A 27,636-nucleotide genomic window follows, 5' to 3' on the forward strand; every position below is an offset into this window, starting at 1 on the left:
ACTACGATTATATCAGTATCTTACCTGTAAAATAACATATATAATTCTCACTGGACTCACTTGCAATACTCAAGTTTTGGAAGTTATCCAAATTTTTCGGCTGCATGCAAGGGAGGAAGTTTGTGAACACATGGAAAAACATAATCCTTCAATTTGCTTGTGTTTCTCAGGCCTCCTTTTTCCCTGTTTTTACAGTGTTTTCCCCTTTTTTCTTTTAATGTGAGAGAATGGAGATTTTTTTCATAGTAAGAAAAATTCTAGCTGAAAACTAAGATATAGTATGAAGAGAAAGGTAATTAAACCATTCCTATTTTGTGGCCAGCTCTGTAAAGTTTGTAAACTGTCAGCTGTCTATTGATCTGTGTTAAGTAATATGGCAGTTGTCACACTCTGGTACATAGCGGACAAGTGCCACAATATTAAAAGCACTGTCACTGTCATCTGAGCTGTAACTTATGGCTACAAAGTCACCTTTCTGGACTGAGATGGATTATGAAGTAAACGCACTTGAATCTCTCTTGTTGAAAGGCAGCTTTCATCTCCATTTCCACATCAAAATTTTGTATGGTTCCAAAATTGGTGCACTGGCAGAGGGAGGGAGAGAACAGAGAGGAAGGCCAGAAGCCTAAAGACCATGTAAAGAGCCAGAAGTGAGGAATTAAGACTATTTGCAATGATGATTTTTAACTCCAAAGAAATTCTCTCTTGCTGCCAGTTACATTGTGGACATTTTCATGCACCAATATGCTTGCTGTGTTTTGTTGTTTAAATGAATTATTTCAAATTTTGATTGGCAATCACATAGTTTAGAAAATGCAGCTGTATGGGATTAAAGCCGAATGCTGGCACTATGTCATACAGAGTGTATCATCACAGCAGGTGAGCAATAATCACCCAGAAATGTTCTGCCGCACATATATGATTACTTACATTAGTTCTTTAACATTAAATTATTATTAAAAATTGGCATCAAATTCATCTCACTGTGTTACAGAGGGAATGACACAGTTTACACATTCGTAAAACACTAGAAGCAGCTACATGAAGATTTTTGGTACTGCATTTTTTCCCCCATTTCTGTCATTTCACCTCTTATCATACACAGAGATTTTCATTAAAATTGGCATATGTTCCGCATCTACAATGACAGATTGGACACTACATTTTGAAATCATTTTAATATCTCCTCATTGTGATTTTGTGATTAAAACCATAATTCTAGCCACAACAAAGTCAGACAAGCTTTAGAATTCTCTGAGACTGCTGGCATAAATTAGTTGTGAGTAATAATTCCTGTTCAATGTCCTGTGCTAAAATCCTAAAGTACAACTGTACCGTCTGGACTGTAACAAGTTAGTTTGTTAATGATAATTAAAGGAGGTATATAGGGACCTGTGCTGTCACAAGCAGTATAGCATGTTGATCACTGTGACAACAAAGCAACTTCCATTGCTAATACAATTAAAGTTAATTAAGATACAAAACAAGGATTACTATTTTTTCTCAGCAGCATTTTAAATGCCTGTCATTACTATATATATAACATCACGAAATTATATGCATTTATACTATTTGGTCACTGGTAAAAAGAGAATGTTCCTTAGCTTTGGTGTTCTCTTTTAGAAAAGTATCAGTTTTTAGTCTTTGCAATAGCAAAATGCTCATGTGAGGAGGGAAGAATAAAAATAAAAGGACACTGGTTCAACACTTGTATTTCCAACGTAACTTTTTTTCTAAGGTCTTAAAATAATACTGGAATTAAAATGCAGAAAACCTGAAAACCTTTCTGTATGGGGCATGTGTTTAGCTTGGCAGAACCTGGGACTTTGGAAGCAGTTACCTCCAGGTTGGTGCAACATCAGAACTTGCCACCCTCAGTACCTTTTCTCATGTCCTTACAGAGAAAACTGTCCCCTCCTTACTATTCACTCACAACTTCACATTTTTTCCCCCAAACAAATGGCTGAAGTCTGCAGTAAGAATAATTCAATGTGACAGTTTATCTTTTTGCCTAGTGGGGGTCTTCACTGAAGTGTGGCTATGAAAGCAATTTCCACGTTGATGATGATGGAAGCCTTTATGATTCAGAGCCAAACAAGTTTAACAAAGCAAGAAGATCCCAGTATCACAGTCACAAGTATTTTCCCATTTCAAAGGAAATGAAATTAAGCAAATACATAGCACACATGGTGCTTGGACCCTTTAAAAGAAAACCACATATAAAAATGATATATAGTGGTATATTGTAACAGAAGTGTTTGTAAAGTCTTACTATTTGCAGATGTTAATAAGACAGCCATGAAAATCTAGTCAGATCTAAAACTTGGCATTATTACTTCTTAGTCAAAGGGTTTGTTTTAAAGTGCAAATTACAAAGAAATAAACTTGATCATGGGGAAACAACAAACTAGGTTACATCTCAATCCATAAAAAAGCTAAAACCAACCCCAAGAAAATTATTTGGATACTATTCTAATTTCCTCTGATTATACAATTGTTACTCTGCTTGCAGCATAGTCTTCCACTGCTTAGAAAGCATAAATATACAACATATGGTTTTATCAAGGTCCAAGGTGGCAGAGGAGAGAAACAGAGTGAAAATACGTTTTCTTATATAAAGAAAATATACATACATAAACATGTATAAACCAGTGTTATATATATTAAAATATATTATAAACACAAATGTTATATATAACATATAGTAAATATATAATGCATAATAACATTTTAATATGGTAAAGGTATTTCATATAATATCAGGTATGGCATATGGCATTATATTATATATAAAATATTTGAATATATGTTATCATATGTTATAAAAAGAAATACCTATAAATAGTAACTTCTATATGAAGTTCATTTCAAAAGTAAGCTCCTTGGACATATAGGAAGCTTTAACTCTTATTTTTCAAGAATGCATTGTAAAATTCTGAATCTAATGAACTTACATTGTAAGTTAATGGTAATTACACTGTAATACAATGCAAAAGCCTAATTCTGATTAACTTCACTATGACGATCGAATTATTTCTAATAGACACTGGCATAAGTGGGATCAGTACAAACTGTCACATAAGCTTACATTTACCCACTGGGGAAAAAGCAGACTTAATTAGACGTATCTTCACATCCTTTCTTCCAAGTCAGTTTACATTTCCAAAATAAAAATTCAAAATAAAACTAAGCAATTCAAACTACCAAATACTAACCACAGGAGGCCTTTCTATTTTCTGTTGTATGTGAGGAGACAGAACAAACAACTTCTCTATTGACAGCAGCTCTTCACTTCCTCTTTTCACTGTGACTTCAACCCTCAACAGGTCCTTCAGAAGCAGCTGAAGTGGCCTGACATGCCAGAACAACTCACTGGTATGCCACAAAGCATGCTCCTTAACACCGACATTACAAAACCGGTATACTGGGTCTGGCTGGGACGAAGTTACTAAGTTAATCTTCCTCATAGCAGCCAGTATTGTGCTGTGTTTCCCAGTTAGTAACGCCACTGTTCTGGCTGCTGCTGAAGAAGGCTCGTACAGCAGCAAGGCTTTCTCTCCACACCCTCCCCCAAAAAGGCCAGGAGAATGGGGGTGGGCAAGAGGTTAGGAGGGGACACAGCTGGGAGAGCTGACCCAAGCTGACCATAGGACTTTCCCACACTATACAACATCACGCTCAGCAATAAAAACTCAGGGAATGGAGAAGGGGGATGTTTAGGGTTATGGAGTTTCTCTTCCTGAACAGCCGTTACACGTACTGAGGCCCTGCTTCCCAGGAAGCAGCTGGACATCTGCCTGCTGATGCGAAGTAGTGAATGAATTCCTCTTGTTGCTTTCCTTGCATGTGCAGCTTTTGCTTTTCTTATTAGGATGCCATTCTTACTAAACTGTCATCTTAAGCCACAAGTCTTTTTGCCTTCCTTCTATTTTTCTCCCCATCTCCCTGGAGAAAGGAGTGAGCAAATGGTAGGGTGGGTATTTGGCTGCTGGCCACGGTCAACCCACCACAACTTGTTTAGTGCAAACTGATGTCTGCATTTCAGGAAGAGAAGGCATTTTGCGAGACCAGAGTAGTATGCCATATTTCGTTTTTTCACAGTAGCATTTATCTCTCTGAGATTCTCTTAACAGTAGGAAATTGAAAGCACATGCATTTCTTTACTGTAACTATGTAGATCTTTGCTGATGATATCCAGAGTCATTCAGCCTGTGGAATCTTCATCCTTGGAGACAGTCAAAACTTGACTGGATGTGGCCCTAAGCAACCTGATGTAGCTCTGAAGTTGGCCCTACCTTGAGTGGGGCTTAGACCATGTGAACTCCTGTGGTTGCTTGTTATCTGAATTATTCTAGGGTTCTAAGATCTTGTAATCTTTGCTTCATTCAAAGCAGAATTCTAAAAAGCCATTTTCAGCTTTCCAGCAGACTTGTAATGGATTTAATATGTAGGTAATTTTCATGATAAGCCAAGCTGCCTGTCTTTCCTAGTATTTTCCTTTTGGCCAACAAAGAAGAAACTATTAATCAGGAGCAGCAGAAATTAACAAGTGTAAGTGGTTGAAAAGGTAGGATGCAAAGAAAAAGCCTACCATAATTCTGAATTAGTCTTCTCAGCCTGGAAAAAAACAAACCACTAAGCATTATTTTAATAAAGTTTGAGCACTTATTCCATGCACGATTGTGCAAGCATGTGGACCTCTTTTAGTTCTCTGAGGAATTCAGTGAAGCCAGAAGGCACTGAAGCCAGCAAGCACAACTTCTAGTTGCAAAAAGATCTCCATAACAATCATCTAAGAAACAGATAAAATGCATGACTTTTCAGGAGAGTTCCCTCTATTCAAGGCAGACATATTATTGACCTGTGGGCTAAATTTGACTTACAAGAGCTTTTCACCTCCTTCTCTGCCTGATAGTGGGGAGATTGGACAAATGCTTTCCACTGCACCCTGCACAATCCACAACTTAAAGGCATCATCTGTCATCTAAGCATGGTTCCCACTGCTAAAATTGATAGACTGCCTTGACATGATCACTAGCAGTGAACCACCTTTTCTGTATCACTGTGTGTTTTCAGAATATGCTGGACATGTATCAATGTACCAGAGTATCAGTGATGTCTCCACAACTTACCTGTCAATAATGGCACACATGTCAATGGTGACATTGGCAAAACTTCCCAGCTGGCCTTGCTCCACTGCGTGCAAATCCACCAGATGATCATCCACATGAATAAACTGCATGCATCCTTGAAATGAATGCTGAAATAGCGAGTGATCTGAGTCATTCATCTGTATAGGAAACCCTGTAGAGCAGCAGAAGAAAGAGCATTATTAACTTCATATACCATTACTCAAGTCAGTATTTTTTCACAGGAAAAGACATGTTTTCTAGAAGGGGGAAGAAAAAGGCAAGTTGGGAAGGAAATATTATGTAGTTATTAGGTTACATGGCAATGTTATTGATTTAAGTTAACTATTTGCAAGAATTTATACAGTACAGCTGATGACTCTCTCATTAATTTTTGTCTACAGGGTGGGAGTCTTCTGCGACCCTTCTCCTCCCCCAGCCCACTATTGTTGTTTCTCATTACTTCTCTCTTCATACAAAGATTAAGGGAATAGGAAAATAATTCATCTCCTTGCTATATTTTAGGAATGACATTCCCATTTTTCAGATTTTTCTGAGAAAAATGTATTCCATGTGTTCCATTGATTGAATTTCCAGTTCAGCTTTCTCTATAACTAGGCTTTCTCGGTAATGAATACTTGTGTTGGAAACTTTCTGCAAACTTAAAACTAGCCCTAAAATCTAATGTCCTGGCCCACTTCCGAGGAATCTGAGGACATTCTATAGTATTTTCATTTTCACTCTGAATATGTTCATTTGCCTGCCTTTCTGAAAGTGGTTTATAAGAGATGAGAATGAACTAGTGTCTTGACTCAGGCTAAAAGGCAAGGAGACAGAGGATGTTTATATGTAATTGTTTAACTGAATGCCCTTCAGAAGTGAATGTGTCAATTTACTTGAGAAAAATGTCCTCGATAACACAGTGGAGAGCTTCATTCACTACTTTTAAATCTTTGACAATGAACTCCCTGAAATACCTTCAAGAAAATAATTTAGACAGAATCTGTTTAGGATGAGAGCAGGAAGGAAGGGAGAGGGGCTAACAACAGTTTATTGGTAAAGAAGGTAAAAAGTCTGAAAAATGCATAACAGTTTTGCAGATTTCAGTTAGAAAGCTGACTAGCCATGCAGTTCTTGACTGACAAGGGTAAAAAATTCACACACATTTGTTTTGGTAGCTAAACCAGATTATACAGCTCCTGTTCCTTCTCTCACTTTACTACCCAACCCATTGATCCCCAATGCCTCACTGACTTCTTCAAGAGCATGGAAATAGCCATTTGTGGAGACAAGAGAGTAACAGATTATCAAGCCGATATTGTTTGAACAGCTGGAAGAAAAATGACTGAATGACATTTTAAATTCTGTTCCTGAATACAGTTTATCATGTTCTACACAAATAGTTGGACCGGCTAAAAGAGAGGGTAGTGAATAGGGGGCAGTAACAAGAAACTGGTGCTTGCGGATAGATGCTTCTTAATGTGGCACCTATTACTAAAAAAAAACAGATACACGTAAGTCTTAATATAATTAAGGCCCATTTTAACTGAAAGGCTTTGCCAGAACATTCATATGACCAGTAATGTTTTTTTAAAATCTAAAACAGTCCTGCCCATCAGCTAAAATTATTGCTGGTAGCTCCTAAATTTCCCTGACTCCCTTGAGTAAGCATTCACTTCACAATTCACTGGTGGCACCACAGAATTAATCAGGGATGTTGTAGTAATTAAGCAGTGACCATGCTAAACGTTAGCCCTGACAGGCATTTCAGGAAATTAGGCAAGGGCTTTTCTTGAGGTCCCCTCACTTTTGGAGCAAAATTGTGACACTATAGCAGGGAGCCATAAACTGCTACAAAAAAGATACATAACCTCCTCCCACGAATACACATTAGCTGGAGAAGAAAAACTCCTAGGGATCTCTCAATTGTGCATAACTGTCCTGCACCAAAATTGTGCTAATCCTAGACTGTGTGTGTGGATTATTATTTTGGATTGATAGAAAAGTCAAGTTGCAGGGACAGGGTTTATATTCTCTTTGCAGCACCTGCATCGGCTAGTGACTTACGTGATGAAAAGAGGACAGGGTTTTCAGAAAACTGCCTTTGACTTTTTTTAACTTGTTCTCTCCAGTAACTGATTAAACTGATTCATCTGAGGCTTTATAGACAACAGAACAGAGAGACAGAAATTGCAAGTTAATTCTCTGTTGTTTGGTGGATGCAAGCACAGTATTTGCAGGTTCCTATCAGGTGCTTTCTCCAATTATATATAAACAGCTCATTCTTTCAGTATAATTGTCTTTTTCAAATTGGTACTGAAACCAACCTATAACTCCTTCTCAATATGAACATCAAACTAACACTAAGCATACAGTCGTTTAGACCTTCAGTGCATTAGCAGAGCTGTGCAGGAAACCTGAGTATCACCTTCCGGTTCAAAGCACTTCCACAATTTCTTTGTTTTAAATATTAAATTCAAGGGCACCAACACTGAAGCAAACGCTTAGTAACATTTATGTAAACCCAACAGAGCCAAGGACGTTATATGGATATATCTGAATATAATGAAAGATTATCTACCATCCTACGAACACTAAGATGAAAAACTAGAGCCACAATTCACTCTTCACATCAAGAAGAGTATGATCCAAATAACTAAGCCACAAATGTATGATTAGATTCAGAAATATATTAAAAAAAATTACTACCAACACTTGATAGCATTTGAGAACTAACCACAGAGGCATTTCAATCTGCGATTCCCACTTTCACTGCATCTGAAGTGTCAGTTCTTGACCTACACTATATTAGCACATAGTTATTATTGGTTTCTAGGACATGTTCTCAGCTTTGCTACTGGATGAACCTGCAAACAGGAAAGTGGCAGCCGGGTCCCTCAGCCTGGGCAGGGGCTCCACTGGCTGGGATAGGAGGGAGTCATGGCCTGGAGTGGCTGGAGGTGGCAGCCACTCCTAACCTAACTATGTAAATCAAGCTTTCGTCTATTATCCAAGACAGTGGTGTACACTGAGTATTAGTCTGTTTGGGATTCTGAATTTTGATATATGTATCAATGGATGAAGACTATAATTTGCTCACTCCTATGCTTTTGTTTGCCTGTCTTCCTGATACTCTCTTTGCTGTTTCTAGTCATGTAAGGAACTGGAAGAGGAGGGGTTTTATGCACTTGTACAGCACCTTGCATAAATTGTCTGTGAGGCTGACTGGGTGTCAAAGCATTTCAGTCATGCTATACTGTAACAGATAGTTACGCAAAGAGGTAATTTCAAAAAACAATTCATTATCCACAGGGAATGAAAGACTGATGGGTTTTTTGAACTACGTGCTTCTCACAAACCAGTCTTCTCTAACACCATTTTTTTCTGCTTTAAAATTAATAATATAACTAAATAGCTTAGACAAACTTTTCAGAATGCAGTTAATAAACATATTGTTATGTAAAGAGTTTAGCACATTGAGAAAGCAACCAGATAAGCCTTATATATAACACCTACATTGTTTGTGAACTATTAGGTATAGAGTCCAATGCCCATTAATTCTGGTGGGACCTGGACAATTTAGACAATTCCAGTCTGAGTCATCTGGGGCAAAGCTTCTGCCTCAAACATAAACCTAGGAATGACCCAGTACCTTGTGGCTGTTATTTCAACACACACATCAATGCCTTCCCCTTCCAGATTTCCATTATTGAGACATGATTCACTTCATCATCCTTCCCACAGTGAATGAAATTTTAATTAAACGAAGTTCTGTAACCAAGGCTGACAATAATCCTGTCACTAGAAAGCCTAAATAATGGATGAATTGGACAGTATTGTATTGATTTTCTTGCTGCCATGAAAATATGTACATTTTCAAAATGCATGTAAAATGCAGTTTGGACATTTTAAAACAATGTTCATGCTTATGATTGCAAAGGCACCTTAAAGTCAGGTAGACTCCCTTATCCTGTAATTTCTACATCTTTCTGGCTTTTTCTGTACAGAATCTGAATCTTATGATTTTAATTTTCACATTTCAATCCCACAAAAAGATGGATTATCCTGCAAAGGTCAGACATGGATTGAATCTGGATTTTCCCCAGAGTTCAAGGAAATTTGTTTCTAGGACTTCATTCTGACCTACCAAACACAGAACAGCCAAAATTCTAGATCCAGCTCCTGATCCTAATTCAAACTTGCAAGAAAAATTAGAAAATCTATAGTTCTGATTCGTTATATTTTCTATGTTAGAAGTCACCTTAATATAATAAAATAAACACAATGAATTAACTATAATAGGTGCAATACAATACCTATGAAGTAAAAACATTTATTTTCCAGTGTCAAGATCTATTATGCCTCTCTTCCAACCACCTTAGTAAGATTCTATCAAAGACATTATAAGAAAGAAAGTCAAAGGAATGAAATATCATAATAGACTCTGAATATACAATTAGAGATTACTTTGTATCCCAATGTGAAACACTCAGATTTTCTTTGAAACACAATGCAAATTCGATTGTGGCAAGAAGACAGTTTTTCTCCATAGTCTGTGAGAACACATAGTCTTTTTTTTTTCCTTTTGTTTTATTTGTAAGTTAATGATGGGCACATGTTTGTATACAGATGGTACTTGGTATTTTACTTCTTTAAATGAAAAAATGCACCTAATTAAAAAAAAAGTAACAATTATCTTAGATATCTAACTGGTAGTCCATATTGTCTTCAACTACTGTCATGGGTAGCTGCAGAATCCCGTAAATCAGTGGAAAAAGTGACTGATCTGAAGTCTGACAGTGATTTTTATCTGCATGGTATTTCAAGTGTACATCCTGGATCCTTGCTACGCAGAATGAGAGGAAGAAAACAAAATTATTTATTTGTCAGGACAAATAGCAGCACAGTACCATTCAAGGGTCAAGTAATCTTCAGATTTTCTACATATATCATACAGAATTAAAAGACGCTGTTCTGAACCCACAGAACAAAACTCAAATTCAGTGCTAACAATGTACTTAGACTGAAGATATAGCTGGTGTTTCATATGTTAATAAACAGGAAAAGACACTAAAAGAAAAGTTCAATACACCTACCTACCCAAATTCACTGTAGTATTTTTATGCTTGTTTCAATCAGACCAGAATGGGGCCCTTAGTGTGAAGTAGAACACAGGCAATAACTTTGGCAGACTAGAAGTTTTCTGCTCCAAGAGCATGACATAAACGAAAGTAAACAAACTGCAGAAAGGATGAACAAGCATGAGTTAAAATTGAATATTTTTTTCATTTCATTGCATCTCTGTAAAGCTCCAGAAATGCTCCAAAAAGCACACACATATACTTTCTAAGTATTTGAAGGAATATGGGACCAGTACTGGAGGTTTCAACAGAGTCATGACTCTCTAACTCCAGGCGTAATTCTGTATTAGGGAATATGAGGAGATAGGATGGGGTTTGCCAAGACATTTTGCACCCCATGTCTAGCAACTGTCCTGAAAATAAACACAACTTCAGAGTCTCCCTTGCTTGGTGGAGTGCAGAAAGGCAGAATTGGAACTACAATTTTTCTGTGCATGTTTGCAGAGAAAGTAACCAACCTCTTGAAGGAGGCATTTTCTAATCAATTAATCTTTATTTTTGCCTTCATTGTTTCATTTATAGAAACACAGAGGTTGAATGCAAGGTAGTGCATTCTATCCCAAAAATGTGAATTAATAACCTAAAAAACCCAAATGTGTCTATATACAGAGAGAAAATCACATTTTACTAAAGCTAGAGCTTAGGACAAGAGGATGTTGTACTTCTAGTACTCCTGGGGCACACATGAGCCCTCTAGGGAAAACAGGCTAACATTAATGAAGTCTCCGGTGGACTTGGCAGAATCTCCTCTGTACACACTCATTCATGTTACGATGCAAAAGTTTAACCAGATCTCACAAGATTTGTCAGCATTGTCTCCTCTGGAAATCTGGTCCTCAGCCAGACCATCTTCTCTAAAAATATTTTATCACTGTCTCGTCATTAATTGCAGCCAGTTCTGGAAAAGCACTGAGGTTTTTTCAATCTTTCTGTATACTATGATTCCTTAATCCTCAGTTAGATTTCACTTCAGTGTATTGACACTGATTCAGTACCTACCAGTTCCTGATGGGATTGAATTTTTTAGAAAGTAGCTTCTAGGACTTCTCACTCTGACGTACGAAGAATACCAATACAGTACTACAGTTCTCCTTTACCATGTGCCAGAGAAATTCTTCCTGGAGCACACCTGAGATTTAGCTGTAGTAATTCCAGGGTTATGTGACCTAGCCATAGATACAGCTTATGTAGAGCATAATAGGTTATCTGAATATGTAATTATACTGGTATTGTTTGTAAGTTGATTGTCAAGGAAAGAAACAGGCAGATGATGCAACAATCTAGGTAAGAAAAAGTCCGAAAGATACTCAGATGATAATAGCTGAGCAACTAGCTGTGAAAAGGTTATCTTCAAGCCACAAAGCAACTTGCACAAATATAATTTTACAAGTTATTAAATGATTAGGATGACAGCCTAGAAAAAAGTAGAGGAAATACAGGTATGGAGGCACTGACAAAAGCAGAAACAGGAGCAAGGCAGACTATCTTTAACAGCATACAGGCAAATTAACAACAGTAACAAGGGAAGGATAAGACTAGAGTGTAATCATCTCTCTTTAACAGCTTTGTTGATTCAGTGCATCTCTTGGATTGCTGTGGACCTTAGTGAGAACAACAATGTACTTGTTTAGAAGAACTCTTTTGAGATTCTTTTAGCAATGGCTGGCCACAGAATTCAAAGGATTCCAATATATTTGGGCCTTCCAGTTACTGTTGGAAAATCGCAGGGTTGTAACCCAGGCTTTCAGGTTGCGAAGTGATGGTACCAGTTCAGTTTTTTGAAATGAACTGCAATGGGCCCTGAGGAATATCTCACCTTTAACTGTGGCAACTTCTTCTTTTCCTTTTCCTTTTCAATGCCAAAGGACTGGTACTCTTTTTGCCTTTTTTTTTGTTTTGTTTTGTTTTTTTGTTTTAGCTTCCCTGCAGTAATTACAAACATGGTATCTCTCCTATTTGTAAAGTCATCTCCTGCAAAACATGTAGACCATGTCAACCCCAAACAGAGAGACTGGCAGACTGTGCCCAAGCTCAGCTAGGAGGAAATAATACACATAGCCCACCTCTGTTCTCAGATCACATACCACCTGGACTACACTTTTTTTAAAATCTAACTAATTAAGCAGAACACAAGCATGATTTTCATTCACAGGGAATTATTTCAGTCTTAATAAATACCACAAGACATGTCCTAAGTACCAATATTTGTTTAAATAGCTAAACTTCATACTCTAGTTCAGATAACATTGCCATAGAAAAGAAATGATTCCCGACAATCTAAAAATACTCCTATATTCAGAAAAGAAGCTACCTATTAGTATTCTCAGATACAAATCTTCAATAAAAAAAGACCTGTTGCAAACCAGGTACAATAGTGGTCTATTCAAAAGTTGCTTAGCTTCAATTACTAGACACTACAAATCCAAGCATACACCAACAGACACTAAAATTGCCTAAGATGAACAATATCTGGGTGGTGGAAGAGAACAAATGTAATTATCGCATGGGACTGGTTTTACTGATTTTTTTCTTTAAACAGGGGAAAGATGAGATTGATGTCTCTTCCAGCTCTGTGATTGCATGAAATATAATGACTTCTTCCCCTTTATGGATCTCTCTGAAGTTCTTCTGTAGATTGGATAAATGTTTTCCCAAATATTTGAGCGCAGAAATAAAAAATTGTCTGCTGGATAAAGAGATTAAATATTATTGTCAGGACATGGTAGCATCTTAAAAGCAGAAGCCTTTTTCCCTTTTAACAGGGGAAAAAATTAAGTAAAATAGCCTTAAAAATACATGCAGATGCTAAAATTGATACTTGCACAAATCACAACAGAAATAAATCAGGTAATATCTACTCAATTCACAGATCATTTTCCATCTTTTACTTGACTTGCTGTTCTACTTCCCTTGCATGGTGGGGCTCCATTGTACATATTGTTGGTTTTGCAATGTCAGTATTTTGACATGTTTGCATTCCAAGAGCATCATAAATTTGCTGATATAGGAAATGTATGTTTCTTTCCACAAAATAATAGCAAAACTGGATCCTCTTGCTATCTTGATGTTTAAAAAATGGACGAAGAGCAAGATTTAATTTATTTTCTTGCAAATAAATGTATTCCAAAGTCTTATTTTTACAGGAACTGATGTAAATGGTTAGTAATGCATGTTATAAAAGCACTTTATTTTATGCTGAAATGGAAGCAGCACCTCTGCCTGATGGAAAGTGTGCCTTATATAAACAAGAGCTCCACTGAGGAAAGTCCGCTTTTTAAAATTGTTGCTTTTTTTGCTTTTTCTTCAAAAACCACTTGACTTTGCCAGTTGTTAAGCACTTCCAATTCCTGCCTACTTCAATGGAGTTTGAGAGTAGTCAGCCACTTAATACTTAAATGAAGAGTCCTCAGGAAAAGTACAATAAAAAGATAAATAACTACTTTAAAATAAGAGAAAATTCTAGATACATTTTAGTCCTTTACTTAGAAACTGGATGTGATGAAAATAAATCAGGACACTGAGACTGTAGTCAAGTTAATAAAAATAACACAATGAAATGGGATGCAAATGAAAAAAAAGTTTGAAAAACAGTTAACTTATTATAAAGCATTTAAGCACATTTTATGCTCTGATGGTTCTTAGTACAAAGGCAATTCTGTTTCCTGGCACAGGAGCAGTTAAACAAATCAATAAAATATTTTGTGAATCATCTGACAAACTAAAAACAATGAAAATGTCTTCTGTTGTTTTTAAATGAAGGTTTAATTACCTTTATAAGTGAGTTCCCATGAAAAAAAATGTGGTGCACGCATGGCTGAAACCCTAAAATACAAAATCAGCAAGAACTCTGTTTGTTTTGAAATAAATTCAAAAGCTGCCCTGATCTTCCTGTTGAGATAAAATTCTCTTTCAAATAACTGGAAGCAAAAGCAATAGTAGCAAGTTTCAATCATCACTTTTCTGACACGTAGCTAAGCAGTAAGAATGATCATTATTACCAGTCTTGGCTCATTTAAGTCCATCTAACACTTTACTGCAATTTCTATCTTATTTTATTGGATATGATAGAAAATACAGAAAGCCACATAATGATCAAATTGCAGCTAATCTGTATATTACACTACCTATATAATGCATGCTATTCATAGGCTTTCTATTTTATAACAAAGAGGATAAATGTACCCTAGATTTTCAAAGTTACTGCTACATCACTTCTACCAAAAATCCCCCATGAAGACGAAAAATGTGTAGAGACTCCTGGACATAATTACACTTAGGGAAATATAAGAAGCAATCACTATATACTGCCTTTAAGAGATGAACAGTGTGGACATCACACTGTTGACAATTGTGTAATCTTATTTGCTGCTCCTGTATCAACTTATTTTGTATTTCAATCTACTGCAAAGCTCTGGCTACAATATCACTAAGGTGAATTTACTTCAATTGAAATAAGTAGTATAGTAGTTGTTGGATCAATTCAGCTCAAGATTCATATGATGTTTTTTCACCAACATCCACCAAAAAGATGTATAGCATCAAGATGTAATCAACCATTTTTTTTTTCAGTCCAGTTATCAAAGGTACCAAAACGAAAGCATTTAGTGTTGAGTGGCTAACCTCCCAAGCAAAATCACCATGAGTTACAGTTTGTATGACCACAATACATCACTTTGTGGTAAACTGCACCAGTTTGTAACTAAGTTTTGGTTTAGGTACCTTAAACATGCTATTTCTAGTTTCACACCATTAATTACATATTCTCGAGTATTCCAAATTTTCTCACTTAGCTCCTATTACCCTGTATCAAGTATAACCACAGAGAGTACCAACTTCCCCAGAGATTCACCAAGAAAATAGAATTAGTTCTTGGTTGCAGACTTTGTTGGAGCTTTGCTACTAATAAATGCTTCTACATATTTAAAACTTGAAAAGCTATCTGATTAAAAATGCATTCAGATATTCAGTGCATCTTAAGTAGCTATTCTGAGACTTCTGCTAGCAATAACTTCCAGGTTTTGAACAACTTCCATTTATTTTTCAGACTTCCAAAACTATCTTAAGCATATTCATCATTGGTGATAAGTATATCACCATATAGATGGTTTCTATAGATCAAAATTAAGGATGACCATTAAATATGACAGGTGGATTTAAAGTTCAATGTTGTTGCTCTTTTATGTACAAACTAAAAAATTAATTAATTTGATGTTTAAAGACTTATCTTAATCATTTTCATATGTTGCAAAGCTTAGATTTTCCTTGATTAATCATATTTTTGCTCTTAAGTTCACATAAAATTACATCCTGAGCAAGGATATTAAGTACATTAAGTTCTGTAGGGCTTGATGGAATCCCTATGAACAGTCACTAAATTCATAGAAAAGGCTGTCCTTATGCTTATTAGAATCTTATGCAAAAAACCCACAACAATTAATCTTAAAATCTTAGCTTTACAAACTACAGAACTGATATAGAACTGAATTTTTGCCTATTCTCTTACATTTGCAGTTTATGATAATTGTAAAGATGTGACTCAAAAAATGTACCATGGTACTTTTCTTATTATCTGCATTTTTTACTATTTATTAAATGAAGACAAGATGAAAAATGGCAGGATAAAGAGGGAAAATCACATGGTCATTCTGATACTTTCAAAGTATAGGAATGTGATTGGTAGTCCCTCCACCTTTTAATAGATTAGCTATGCCATTTGCTTGTATTATGAGATATTTATAAACTGTTTTAATTACATACCCATAATAAAGTGTTATGCAACTTTAACTCAACAGTAGAATAGAATTTTGTATTTGTTTTTTCAGGTGGTCATGATTTAAACAATATTTAGCTTTCTTATTTCTACTTAGAAACACAAATATAGAAATAGTTCGCCAGTAGATTGTTTTTCAAAATTTAGAAAGAAAAAACCAAAGAATCTCTACAATGTAACACATACATTCTCTCCTTTCCAAATCTGAGCTAATTTATCTCACACATAATTTGTACCTGTAGTTCAAGTGAAAAGTTAGCAACCCTTAACATTTTTAAGTGGAAAGCACTCATATAGCAGCACGTATTTAACCTATATAAGAAAGAAATCCATGTAATAAATCAGAATGAACTCCAGTCAACAACAATAACAACAAAATCCATTTTCTGTAATCTCCATAATTATTTAAAGTTATTAGGAGTGCAAACACTTCACTAAATGGAAAGAAATGAAAGTTTATTTGTCTCTTACTCCTAAGACTTGAATGTTAGAAAGGATCCCCATTTTGTAATCTTTTTTTAAACTCGATGCTCTCTCTCTCAAAAAAAAAGATGATATTAAAACGTTAACATTTTAGAAACTGATCTTTAACCTTGTAGAATTAGAAAACTAAAGAAAAAAAATCCAGCTGTTGGGTTATGGTGCATTTCTATTTTTTCAGCTCATCCAACCCTCACTCTGTTACTGTCTGCTCACTTGAAACAAGGTATGTGTACAGTAAAAATTTTTTAGAAAGTAGTATAAAGAAATTACTTTAACTTTAATCTCCTGTCTTTTTTTAATTAAAAAAACCCCAACAATTTGTTTTTAAAGAAACTGAATGAAACATTAAACTGAAATCACAAAACAACCCCTTAAGAACCATAACCTTTAACATGCTTTCTTCCTCCCAGTATTAATATCAATCCAATGGAGCCAAGGAGATTCCTTAAACACTGAGGCTGTCTATTCAAAAGCACAGCAAGCATAGCAGCAAAGGCCTCATATAGTACTGACTCAAAGTCAATGAGAGTTCTTTTTTTAATAACAAGTTACAGGATGGAACTGTGACAAATTGTATGAGGCTTATTAAAAGTTCTCTTGAAAGTGCTTTAAGATGCATGATAGTATATATTGATTGACTTGCATGAGAAGAAAATATGCTTTGTTAAAAGAACGGTGCTTATTTCCTCCTACTGTAATGCTGAGTGATTCCTACAAATCAGACTGAAAGAATTTATTGTGTTGAGGAAAGCTACATAAAGAATAATATAGCTGCCCAAATATAAAAGAAATCTTAGCTTTTCAAATTTTGTTTTGTTGTTTGATGTAATATTTATACTCTTAAAGGTTCAAAATAATTATAGAAATTATGATGGATGAATTTTAAAATGTTTATTTTCAACAGGAGCTCAGCTAAAATCTTTAACAGGTATCAAGCGGTTACTTTCCATTGCTATCAACACTGGCTTCTTTACTGATGCCTCAGAAAGTGTGAAAATAAAGATAAAAATTACAGTCATTTATGAAAAATCAGATTATTATAAAATCACAAAATAATTTAGTTTAGAAGGGACCTCTAGAGATCATCTGATCCAACCTGCTCTTCAGACGAGGTCAAATTAGGGCAGGTTGCTTAGGAATGCATCCAGTCCTGTTCAATGTCTCCGAGGATGGAGATTTCAGAACCTCTCAGACAACCTATTCCAGTGTTGACTGCCCTCACAGTTGAGAAATGTGTCCTTGTATTTAATCAGAATTTCCCATGTTGCAACTTGCGTCTGTTGCCTTTTGTCTCCTCATCACACATCTCCAAGAAGAGTCTGGATCCATCGTCTCTACACCCTCCCAGTAGACAGCTGTAGACTGCGAGATCTCCCTTCAGCCTTCTCTTCTGGAGGCTACACAAACCCAGTTCTCTCAGCGAGCCTCTCCTCGTACATCATGTGCTTGAGGCCCTAACCCTCTTGCTGATCCTCTGCTTGACTTGCTACAGTATGTCATTGTCTTTCTTTTACTGGGGGGGGACCCAAGACAGTGTGCTCCAGATGTGGTCCCACCAGTGCTGATAGAGGGGAAGAATCATTTACTGCAGGCTGCTGACTCTGCTCTTGCTGATGCAGCTCTATATGCCAGAGGCCACCTTTACCACAGGAGCATAATTACTGCTTATGTTCAACTTGTCCCTCAGGACCTAAGCTCCTTTTCTGCAGAACTCTTTTTTTACCCGGTTGATGACCAGATGGGACTGATGTACTGGATTACTCAGTTCCTGGTGCAGGACTTAGAGTTTGTCTTTGCTGTACATGATGAGGTCTGTGTCAGCTCATTTCTCCAGCACATTGAAGCCCAAGTGAATAGCAGCCTTAGGTTCCAGCATACCAACCACTTCCCCTAGTTTGTTACCATCCACAAATTGCTGAGGGTACACTCCATCCCATTACCCAGGTTGTTTATAATAACATCAAACAGTATCAGCCCCAGCATCAGTCCCTGAAAAACACCAATAGTAATTGGTCACAACTTAAGACTTTGTGTCGTTGCTCACTACCATTTGAGCCTGGTATCTAGTCTATTTTCCCTCATCTTATGTTCATCTAGCCAGCCTGTATTTCACCAATTTCCTACAAAGATACTATGCAGACTCCGTCAAAGGCCTTTCTACAATCAAGGTATACAACATTCACTGGTCTCACTGTTCTCTCACCCATGGAGCCAATCATAGAGAGCAATCTCAGGTATCTCCCAAAATTAGCATAGCCTTTCAAAGATCATTGAGAGCAACCTTGCAATGAGATTGGCCACCTCTGTCAGAACTCTTGGATCCAGCCCACCTGATGCCACAGACTTCTCTATATGCGATTGGCATGTGTGGTGTCTAATCTGGTCTTTCTCTGATGTGGGCTTTAATTAACTCCCTCAGGCTCTGCCACTAGTTGCAGGGGTCTGGGAGGCCTGAAAGCAAACTTTACCAAGAAAGGCCAAAGCAAGGAAGGCACAAAGTATCTCAGCCCTGTCCCTAGGTCTCTTGTCCCACTCAGCAGTGGGACCACAATTTTCTTAATTTCCATTTGCTGCTGATATACTTACTGAAGCCTTTCTTGCTGCCTGTCATATCCCTTACTAGCTTCAATTCCAGCTGAGCTTTGGCTTTCCCAGTTCCAACCCTGCATGCTTGGGCAATAATTTGCATATAACATGCTCTCGGATAGTCCATCCCTGCTTCTGCCTGTGTGTTGTTTCCTTTTTGTATTTGAACTCAGTCAGGTGTTCCCTTTTTCCTATAGCTATGATTGTTTCATTTAAGCAATATAAATTATTGAAATAGATCTGTTAAAATATACAAAAAGCAAAGAGTTTTCTTTCACTTTGACTGTATGGATGGCATTAAATTCCAGACATAGACACACACTTCTAGTGTCTTTTGGGAAAGAAAAGGAAAATTGATTATAATGTAAATTTCCCTAATGTTCACTTTGTTCACATTATGTTATTTGCAGGCTGAGTGAGACCTCAGAGTATTTTTGAAAAGTGACAAATGTTAAGAACATTTTTCTGTTTAGGGGGTTTTACCACAGAGTTGAAACTTTGAACAGCATAATGCACTGGTAGTTAAAAGTATGGAATGTATCTCAGGAAAGAGGCTGAGAAAGGAAGGGATAAAAGAAGACAGGAAAATTACATCTAATCTCTGTGTCTCCTACTCCTTCTGTTGCTCTTTGTCTCTCAATCATAAAACCGAAGTAATATTTACTTTGAGCCAATGAGGAAAAGAGGCAACAACTTAGCTGACGACACGCTCTGCAGACACTGTTATTGAGCTGGCAAAACAGGGAGGCCTTTCTCCAGTCCTTTTCCTTTCCTCTCTGCTGTGGTAAACCAAGCTATGCAAACAAAAGCTCCATGGCAGCTTTACCAAAACCTTGTGCAGGACTATACTTCCATTTTTTTGGGTGAACAGACTTCCTGGCTACAGGGAAGACAATGGATTCCCTTAGCAGAACTTTGCTGAAACTGAAGCAGGGGATGCAAGAACTGTGGATGATTTTTTTTTTTCCTTGTCTATGAAATACAGGCATTTTTGGAAAGCTCTGCAAAAAGATGAGGGATTAAATTCTAGCTGAACTCTGCTAAAAGGTGAAGTGCAGCATATAGGGGAGAGTTACATTGTGTAAGACCAGGGTGACTTTCCTGTAATTTGGAACATAAGGATTTTTTGCAGGGGAGGTAAGGGAAAGACAAAGACCGTAAAGGTTATTACAAAGATGCTGGAATTTAAGAGTTTGGGATAAGCCAGCAAATGAATGTCTATGAAAGAGAAGAGGGACCAAAATATTTTAGAAAGCAATTAAACTAAAACAAACTGAGCACACCCATCTGATTCATAATTTTGTGTCTTAGTGAAATAACATTTAAAGACTAAGGTAAACACAATGATTTTGTACCATTATGGCTTGGAGCTTCTGAATTTGTTTAAAGTAAAAGACCAGCTTTCTGCATTTTGATCTAAAGTGATCAAAACAGCAAATATGTATAATCAAATGAGCACAAAGGAAAAGAAAACACGACGCTTAGCCACCTCTTGGTAAACCAACAGAGAGGCTTAGAGAATCTAAACTACTCCACTGACTTCAAATAGGGGGTTCATGTGGCTAAAATCATAGACAACACTGAAAAAAAGAGAAACATTTTTACATTTGCAGTTTAAGCCCACAGTCCTTATTGAAGAAAGCACATAAGCACACACTAAGTCCATGTATGCAGAAGTTCAATATAAAAGGCTTATTCTCTCAAATTCTTTATCTTCCTATCTTGTAGGTAGCGTTGTCTTGATAATATGACTTTAAATACCACAGGCAACAGAGCACAAGAGACCAGTTGCTACATCCTATCTAACTTCATTAAAAACAGATTTTGTCTACATTGAGAGGATGGTAAGTAGTGATAGATAAGTCCTCATTGCACATGTGATTATACATTATAAGGTTTGTACAGTTGCTGCTCAAGAGAGGAAGAACTTTGGAAAATAATATAATTATTTGAAAACCAGAAACTTAGATAAACGAACTACCCTGATTTATAAATGATATTTTAATCGTGTGTCCTGACAAATTTAGGTAGCTACACCAAAAAGCAAAAAAGTTAACTATCCAATTTCTATGACTACAATAATGCCTCAGCATACAACAGTGACATCAGAATTGTATTTATAGAATACAAGCATTACCTTTTAGAGACAAATGAGCAGACAGAGATGTATTTTTCCATGTATTTTTCCAACTCCACCGCCTTCATAAATATTGCAAGGCAGCAAAGCTATGAGTGACATTTACCTTGAAACTATTCAACCAAATTCTTGAACATAGCTTCCTGTGCCAATACTGTCTCCCAAAATATTATTCATACCCCACTTTTTGACCAGGGCAGCTTTTTTAAGTTCAGTATAACAGATGTGCACCTACATTTACACATATTTCTTTTATCCCCTCCCCCTTACACTATTTTCAGTAACACAAGTAGATTAGGAAGGGAATATTTTCTAATCATTCAAGGAGTGAAACTCAGGAATGACTTGGAAAATCAGATAATAGGGGAAAGGGATTTATAGTGTTTTAAAATGGAGTTTGATGAATTAATGGAAGAAATCACACAGCAGCTTAGGGTGATTTTCAAGTTACAAATCAAGGCTGTGACATGAGAGCTTTGGTGTGTAATTTGTTGATATTCCTAAGAAGTGAAAAAAATGGACTGCTGTCTGTTCATCATGTTTGTACCATATTGATATCGTACTAATACAATGCTTCAGGGCTTCTGTTAGTTACTGACATGGGCATACACAGGTTTGGAACTTCGTTGTTTTTAAATCCCTGATGTATCAGTAGACTTTCGATTTATTTTCACCCTCTGTGAAGCACTGAATTGCCACAGCAAGACTGAATCTTACACAAGGAAGGCCAGCGCTCACAGAGGTTTTAAATTCTTGAGTGACTCCCCTTGACCTGCTCATTTAACCATGCTCAGCTAACTGGAATGGCAATATCTCTGGAGTGGCTTATCTTATCCTCTGCGGGTAAGATCCTTTGACCTGGATGAGTGGGAAATTTCAAATGTAACAGTGGCTCCTGCAGGATTAGGCCATTGGTGCTGCCTCATGAGCTCTCCAACTCTTTTCCTGCAGTTACTAACATTTAGGGTTTTTTCATTTGCCCTGTGATCAAAAGTCAGGCTTAGGGTACTGGGAATTTTCTGGTGGTAGGTGAGTGTATGTAGAGCAAATGGTCTAAAAACTGTTGGATTAATATCTACCGCATGGAGTTTCCTACCCCTGGAAACATTCAAGGTCAGGTTGGATGGGACTCTCAGCAACCTGATCTAGTTGAGGATGTCCTTGCTCACTGAAGGGGTGTTGGGCTAGATGACCTTTAAAGGTCCCTTCCAACCCAAACTATCCTATGACTCTATGATTCTATGAAACAGAAGACAATGACTCTTCAGCCCTGTGTTTCTAAGCCATATCTGAGATACAATACCTGAAAGTGCAGAGAATATTTAATAATTAATATACCTCTTAATAATTTAGATTTTCCCTTCCATTCAAAATCCTGGTATCTAGTCCACAAAGGTTCAAATTTAAGATTCAGTGCAGAGAATAACATACCTTAATGATTTTAGCCTAAGTAGCAAAGCATGAGGAAGTTTTTAAAGATGGGCTTTAACACTGTAGCTGTGTATTGGCAACTTAAATTTAGGCAAATTTGCTTGACATTTTTGCTGATGCTAGGTTATATAAAACTTAACAGATATTTCCCTTTTCTTCTCTGCCATTCTACTCCTAGTTCCTTGATAGAAGAAAAATTGAAAGAATATGCAAAAAGTCTTATTTTAAATGAATTTCCATAATTAGGTTTGATTACTTCTACTTCCAAACAGCTACAGATGTTTTCCTAATTAGCACTGGTAATTTTACACTGGCACTGACTTTGCTGTCTTTTCCTACAGGAAATTGTGCACTTCTTCCCATTAACTTGAGTGAGTAAAGAATATCAACAGGATAACACATGCAACCAATCCGTTAGCCACATTTCTAGATTGCTCTTTTCATTGGGTGTTTTCCCTCAGAAGTCTACACTGCTAGTACTGTAAAATTATATTGAAAATGCCATAAAGCACACAGACTTCTGGCTTGACACCAGCATTGAATTTCAACACTGTATACTTAAAATGCCATTTAAATATTGTCTAATGATTTGGTCCAGGGGAGGGAAAACTGTCACAACATGAACAGTTAATTAAAATTATTACTCTGGTAAAAATTACAATATTACTTTCAGGAGAAATAATATGCCCTGCTTTATTGGGGTTGTATTCAAGCATACTGGACATGTTGTGCAGTATTTTAATTATTTCAATTTATTTCACAGGACGGTGTTAGCAGACACCATTGTGGCATGTGTGCTGACTGGCCCTTGCAAAACTCTACTCTCCATGGAAACCACGGTGTGAATATTGGATCTATGCCTGTTCCTTAGGCTGGTAAGTCTTGATACTTCTGTAAGTACTAACTGGGATATCTGTTGGCAAGCATGGTTATTGTTAAGATTAAAGAAACAAATACGACCTTTCAGATGTTTTGCCCTCAACTTACTATTTCCATAACCTGATTAGAAAGGCAAAGTTGTGTTCTGGCATTTTCTGCATACCCGTTGGCAAATTTTACTGTCAAGGTGTGTGCATATTTGCAATTATGGACATTTACACAGGCACACTGGGTAGGAAATGCTTCCCTAGCTCATTTGGTGTGTAATTACTTGCCCACTATTGCCCTAATTTGTGCATCTCTGTCTTCCTGGTATCAATCTGCACAGCTTTTATCTGCTTTAGACATTCTGCTGAAAGGTGATCTTTCAAGCTCTATTTTTAATAATTCATAGTGATTAATCATGTTTACATATTTGCATAAAGCGTAAAAGGTAAATGACTAATCTGTAGAGAGGAAAAGAAAAGCATACCAACATTGCACCTTCAGCTACTTTTCATTGGCCTAGTTCATTAACTTTAGTAGAGGAATGTCAATTTACACCAGCTGAGAACTTGCTTCTTTCTCCCGTAAGTTAAAAAAAAGTCTAAAAAAAAAGACCTAAGTCGTCTTAGGTTGACGTCTGCTGGTAATTCACTGAACTGTGAAAAACTTTATATGGTAATAAGGACTATTTCCTCATGTATTTTGGTAATGTGAATAGTAAGTAAAGTAAGAATTAAAGTTAGGAAGGACTTTAGAACAAGGTTGCTTCTCAGGTTTAAAATGCAAGGCGTTATTACAGACAATTGGTAGGGATTCATCCTATGAAAAGAGATACATGTAATTTTGTTTTCAGTTGAGCTACTCTGTCCTGAGACACATGTTAAAATTGGAAACATGATGATTAAAAATAGGCAGCTTCAATCTGAATGCATTTGATACTGTCTTACTAAATTTGGCAGAAGTTGAACTTTAGAAGTGACTCTCGTCCAGAAACACAGCTGTTTGGTTGACATTGTGCTACAAGTGAAATTTCCCTGCATATAAATGAATAGCCCTGACTGGAGATTAGGCCCCAAGTACATGAGAAATTAATCTCCAAAGTATCATACTCTCTTAATAAGCCACGCATAACATGCTACCATATCCAGGTGACCTGCAAAGACCCTGCATATAATAAAAAAGAAAAAGCAGTAAAACATTTTCCCCACTACTGTGAATTTCCACTATTCAGATATACAGGATTTTCTCCCATTTCCTCTATCATGTTTTCATTCACCATTCTTTGAAGTCTCTACTCTCCTTTACGTATATTTAAACTTTCCGCCTTTTTGCAAATTCCCCTTTCCCAGTTTTCACTCCATTTCCCGCCACAATCTTGCCTTCTGCCCATCTGTATCTTTTTTTGTTCCTCTTTCAAACACCTCTTTTCCACGGCTCAGTGATGTCTTTCCTTTCTGTTTATTACTTCCCATTTTCTTTTAATATAATCTTTTTTTTCAACTTCCATATTCCTGGACAAACATGAAAATAAGTATACGGTCTCTTAAGAGTGATCAGGAGTGGATTCTCAGGAAAAAAACATATGAACACAACAAGCATAGGGTGATACATCCCCTGGTGTACTCTCTTCCCAGTTCCTGTAGTGTGCAATAAAGGGACATCTTGAGACAGTTTGAACACCTTATTTGTACTTCACAGCTGTTGGTGGACTTTTCTGTGCAGTACCATAACTGCTCTTTGAAGCCAGTTACACTGTTCTCATTTGCAGAAGTGTTCTGCAGTTGAATAAACTTGCATTGATTTTAAATATGCTATTAATGCTTGGATTGTGAGAAACACTGAGTAGTCATTTCCTATGCACATTTTCCATGCCATTCATGACTGCAAATCCAGATCACATCACTCTTCATCCAAGGGCAAGATGAGGAACGTTTTCTGTTCTTATTCTCTTCTCATATGGAAGTTTTGATCAGCTTTGCCACCCTTCCCATAAGCCTTTTCGAATTCTACTGTATCTTTCCGAGATGAGTTGACCATGTCAAAATGCACACAACATTCAAAAGGTGAGGGGACATCACTGATTTATATAGCATCAGCTCCCAGTTTTATTCCTTGTCAGCTCAGTTCCTTTAAGAACCTGTAATAAGGAACTTAGTCTAAAGCTTTTTTTGAAATTCAGATAATATCAGCTGGACTGCTCTTTATCCATATGCTTACTAACTGCTATGAACATCTGTGAGCTGCTCTACAAGAACCATAGAGATTCTTTCTTTTCATGCATAGATGATTTCTACACTTTATCAGATTTTTACTGATTTGCCTCTACTTCAGAAATCAGATTTATTCTCAGACCCTTCCTGTTATTCTTTATAAAGTGTTGTCACTCTTCCCAGCTTCTACACTTCTAGAACACGGGCTGACAAAAGTGTAATTAATCAGTTAATAGTTGCTTGTTTTTCATATTTGACTTCCTTTTGAACTCTCTAGTGAACGCTATCTGGTCTTAGCAACGTGTCTTCATTTAGGTACTCAAAGTGTCCCTTCACTGCAGTAACTAGGTATCCCTGGATCTCTCAGTCCTTCCTTGTTTCAACACATTTCCAGTTGATGCATATCCACACTTCCATCTTTTTTCTTGTTATCTGACAGCTTCTAGTAGGAAATCTGAATTCTGCTAGCCCAGATGCTGTCTAAGTCTCCTGAGTCCCAGGTATCCCCAGGCCAGAGATGCATCAGAATATATGAAAGTTTCTTATCTTTCCAATATTAATTTACTCTTTTTGATTATAAAAGGAGATTCTCTCCCATTCCTTTACTATAAAAATACCCCAGAAGACAACTATTTATGCAGTTTTCAATGTACAATTAAAAAGAAACTCTGTAAAAGAAAGTTTGAGTTTTATGTTTGAAATATTGTTAGACTTTTTTTAACTAGACATCCTTTCAATAGACAAAACAGATTGATGGACAAAACTGCAACGTCATAGTTCAGCAGTACTTTTCACCTGCAGTCGGGGACAAGCATGAGAGGGAAAAAAAACCCCACAGGTAAATAAAACTAGTATGAATAAAATGACATGGTTTACTAAGGACCTACATTAGTATTTTATTAAGTAGACAAATATTTTTCTGTTATGCAAGCATTTACATCTTTTTAAAAGTACCCCCAAACACCTATGGTTTCCTTTTAATCTCTCTCAAACTTCCATTCAATAAAAGTTTCTTGGGTGTCTACTATGCATTTATAAGGTGAAATCAAAAATCATTTTAGGTTTCAGTTCTTTTTCTGCACTGGAGATGAGAGACTCAGATCTTTAAAACAGAGCAGGGAACCAGATTTCTTTAATTTCTTTTAGTGCCATAGGTGTTAATGATACAATCACTCTAGTAGCAGAAGTAAACAAACAGATCCCATTGAAATCCTGACAGATACATAAATTCTTTATTATCTTGAGGGTTTTTTGGGGGTAAAAGTGCTAATTACAGAATTACCACTGAAAAGAAAGAAAACAATTATTTCCTGAAATAATGCTAATATTCAAATTACTGCTTTAAGTCAATAAAAAATTATTTTATATTTTGAACTGTTAGAGGTTGTATCTTTAGAAGTTTCTCTGTAAGTCAAGAGGACTCAAAACTAAGAAAAGCCAAGTGACTAAAGACTCACAGTTACATACTGAACAATAGGAAAAAGGAGAGCAGTATCAGTGCAAGACTCCCCTCAGGGTCAGCTGCTTGTGACTCTGCCAGCCAGTTACTGTGCATGTATGAAATGTTGTCTTTTGACCTGCAGGAAAGAGATGCACATTTGATGGAGAATGAGGGGGCAAACAACGTATCTGAAATTGATCTGTGTGCTCTTCAGGAGACAGAGAGATAGAAAGAAGAAAGAATACCAGGTTTCTATTAAATATGAAGAGAGAAAAAAACAATGATAAGCTCCAGTGAATGCCAAGATGCCTGTTCAGATGCAGTGCAAGAGTGCATGCTCTGTGCCACATGATGCATGTGCATTACTCCTGGACATCACAATTACCATTTTGAACTGAAACTAGGAGAGAGGCCCAAACAGTGACTGAAGACTTGGAGTTAGCA

At 36.7% G+C, this 27,636-nt stretch overlaps 1 protein-coding gene across 1 annotated transcript in view; it reads right to left on the minus strand.

Moving 5' to 3' along the window:
- CNTNAP2 (contactin associated protein 2) overlaps positions 1-27,636 on the minus strand; it is a gene marked incomplete at its 3' end in the record, with an annotated part of 1,307,043 nt that overhangs the window by 541,754 nt on the left and 737,653 nt on the right. The window contains exon 10 of the mRNA XM_081996846.1: positions 5,133-5,304. Coding sequence (XP_081852972.1) covers positions 5,133-5,304 — 172 coding nt within the window. The remainder of the gene's footprint in view (positions 1-5,132; positions 5,305-27,636) is intronic.

The sequence above is a fragment of the Phaethon aethereus genome (assembly GCF_964289735.1).
Source record: "Phaethon aethereus genome assembly, chromosome: 2".
NCBI classification, from domain to species: Eukaryota; Metazoa; Chordata; class Aves; order Phaethontiformes; family Phaethontidae; genus Phaethon; species Phaethon aethereus.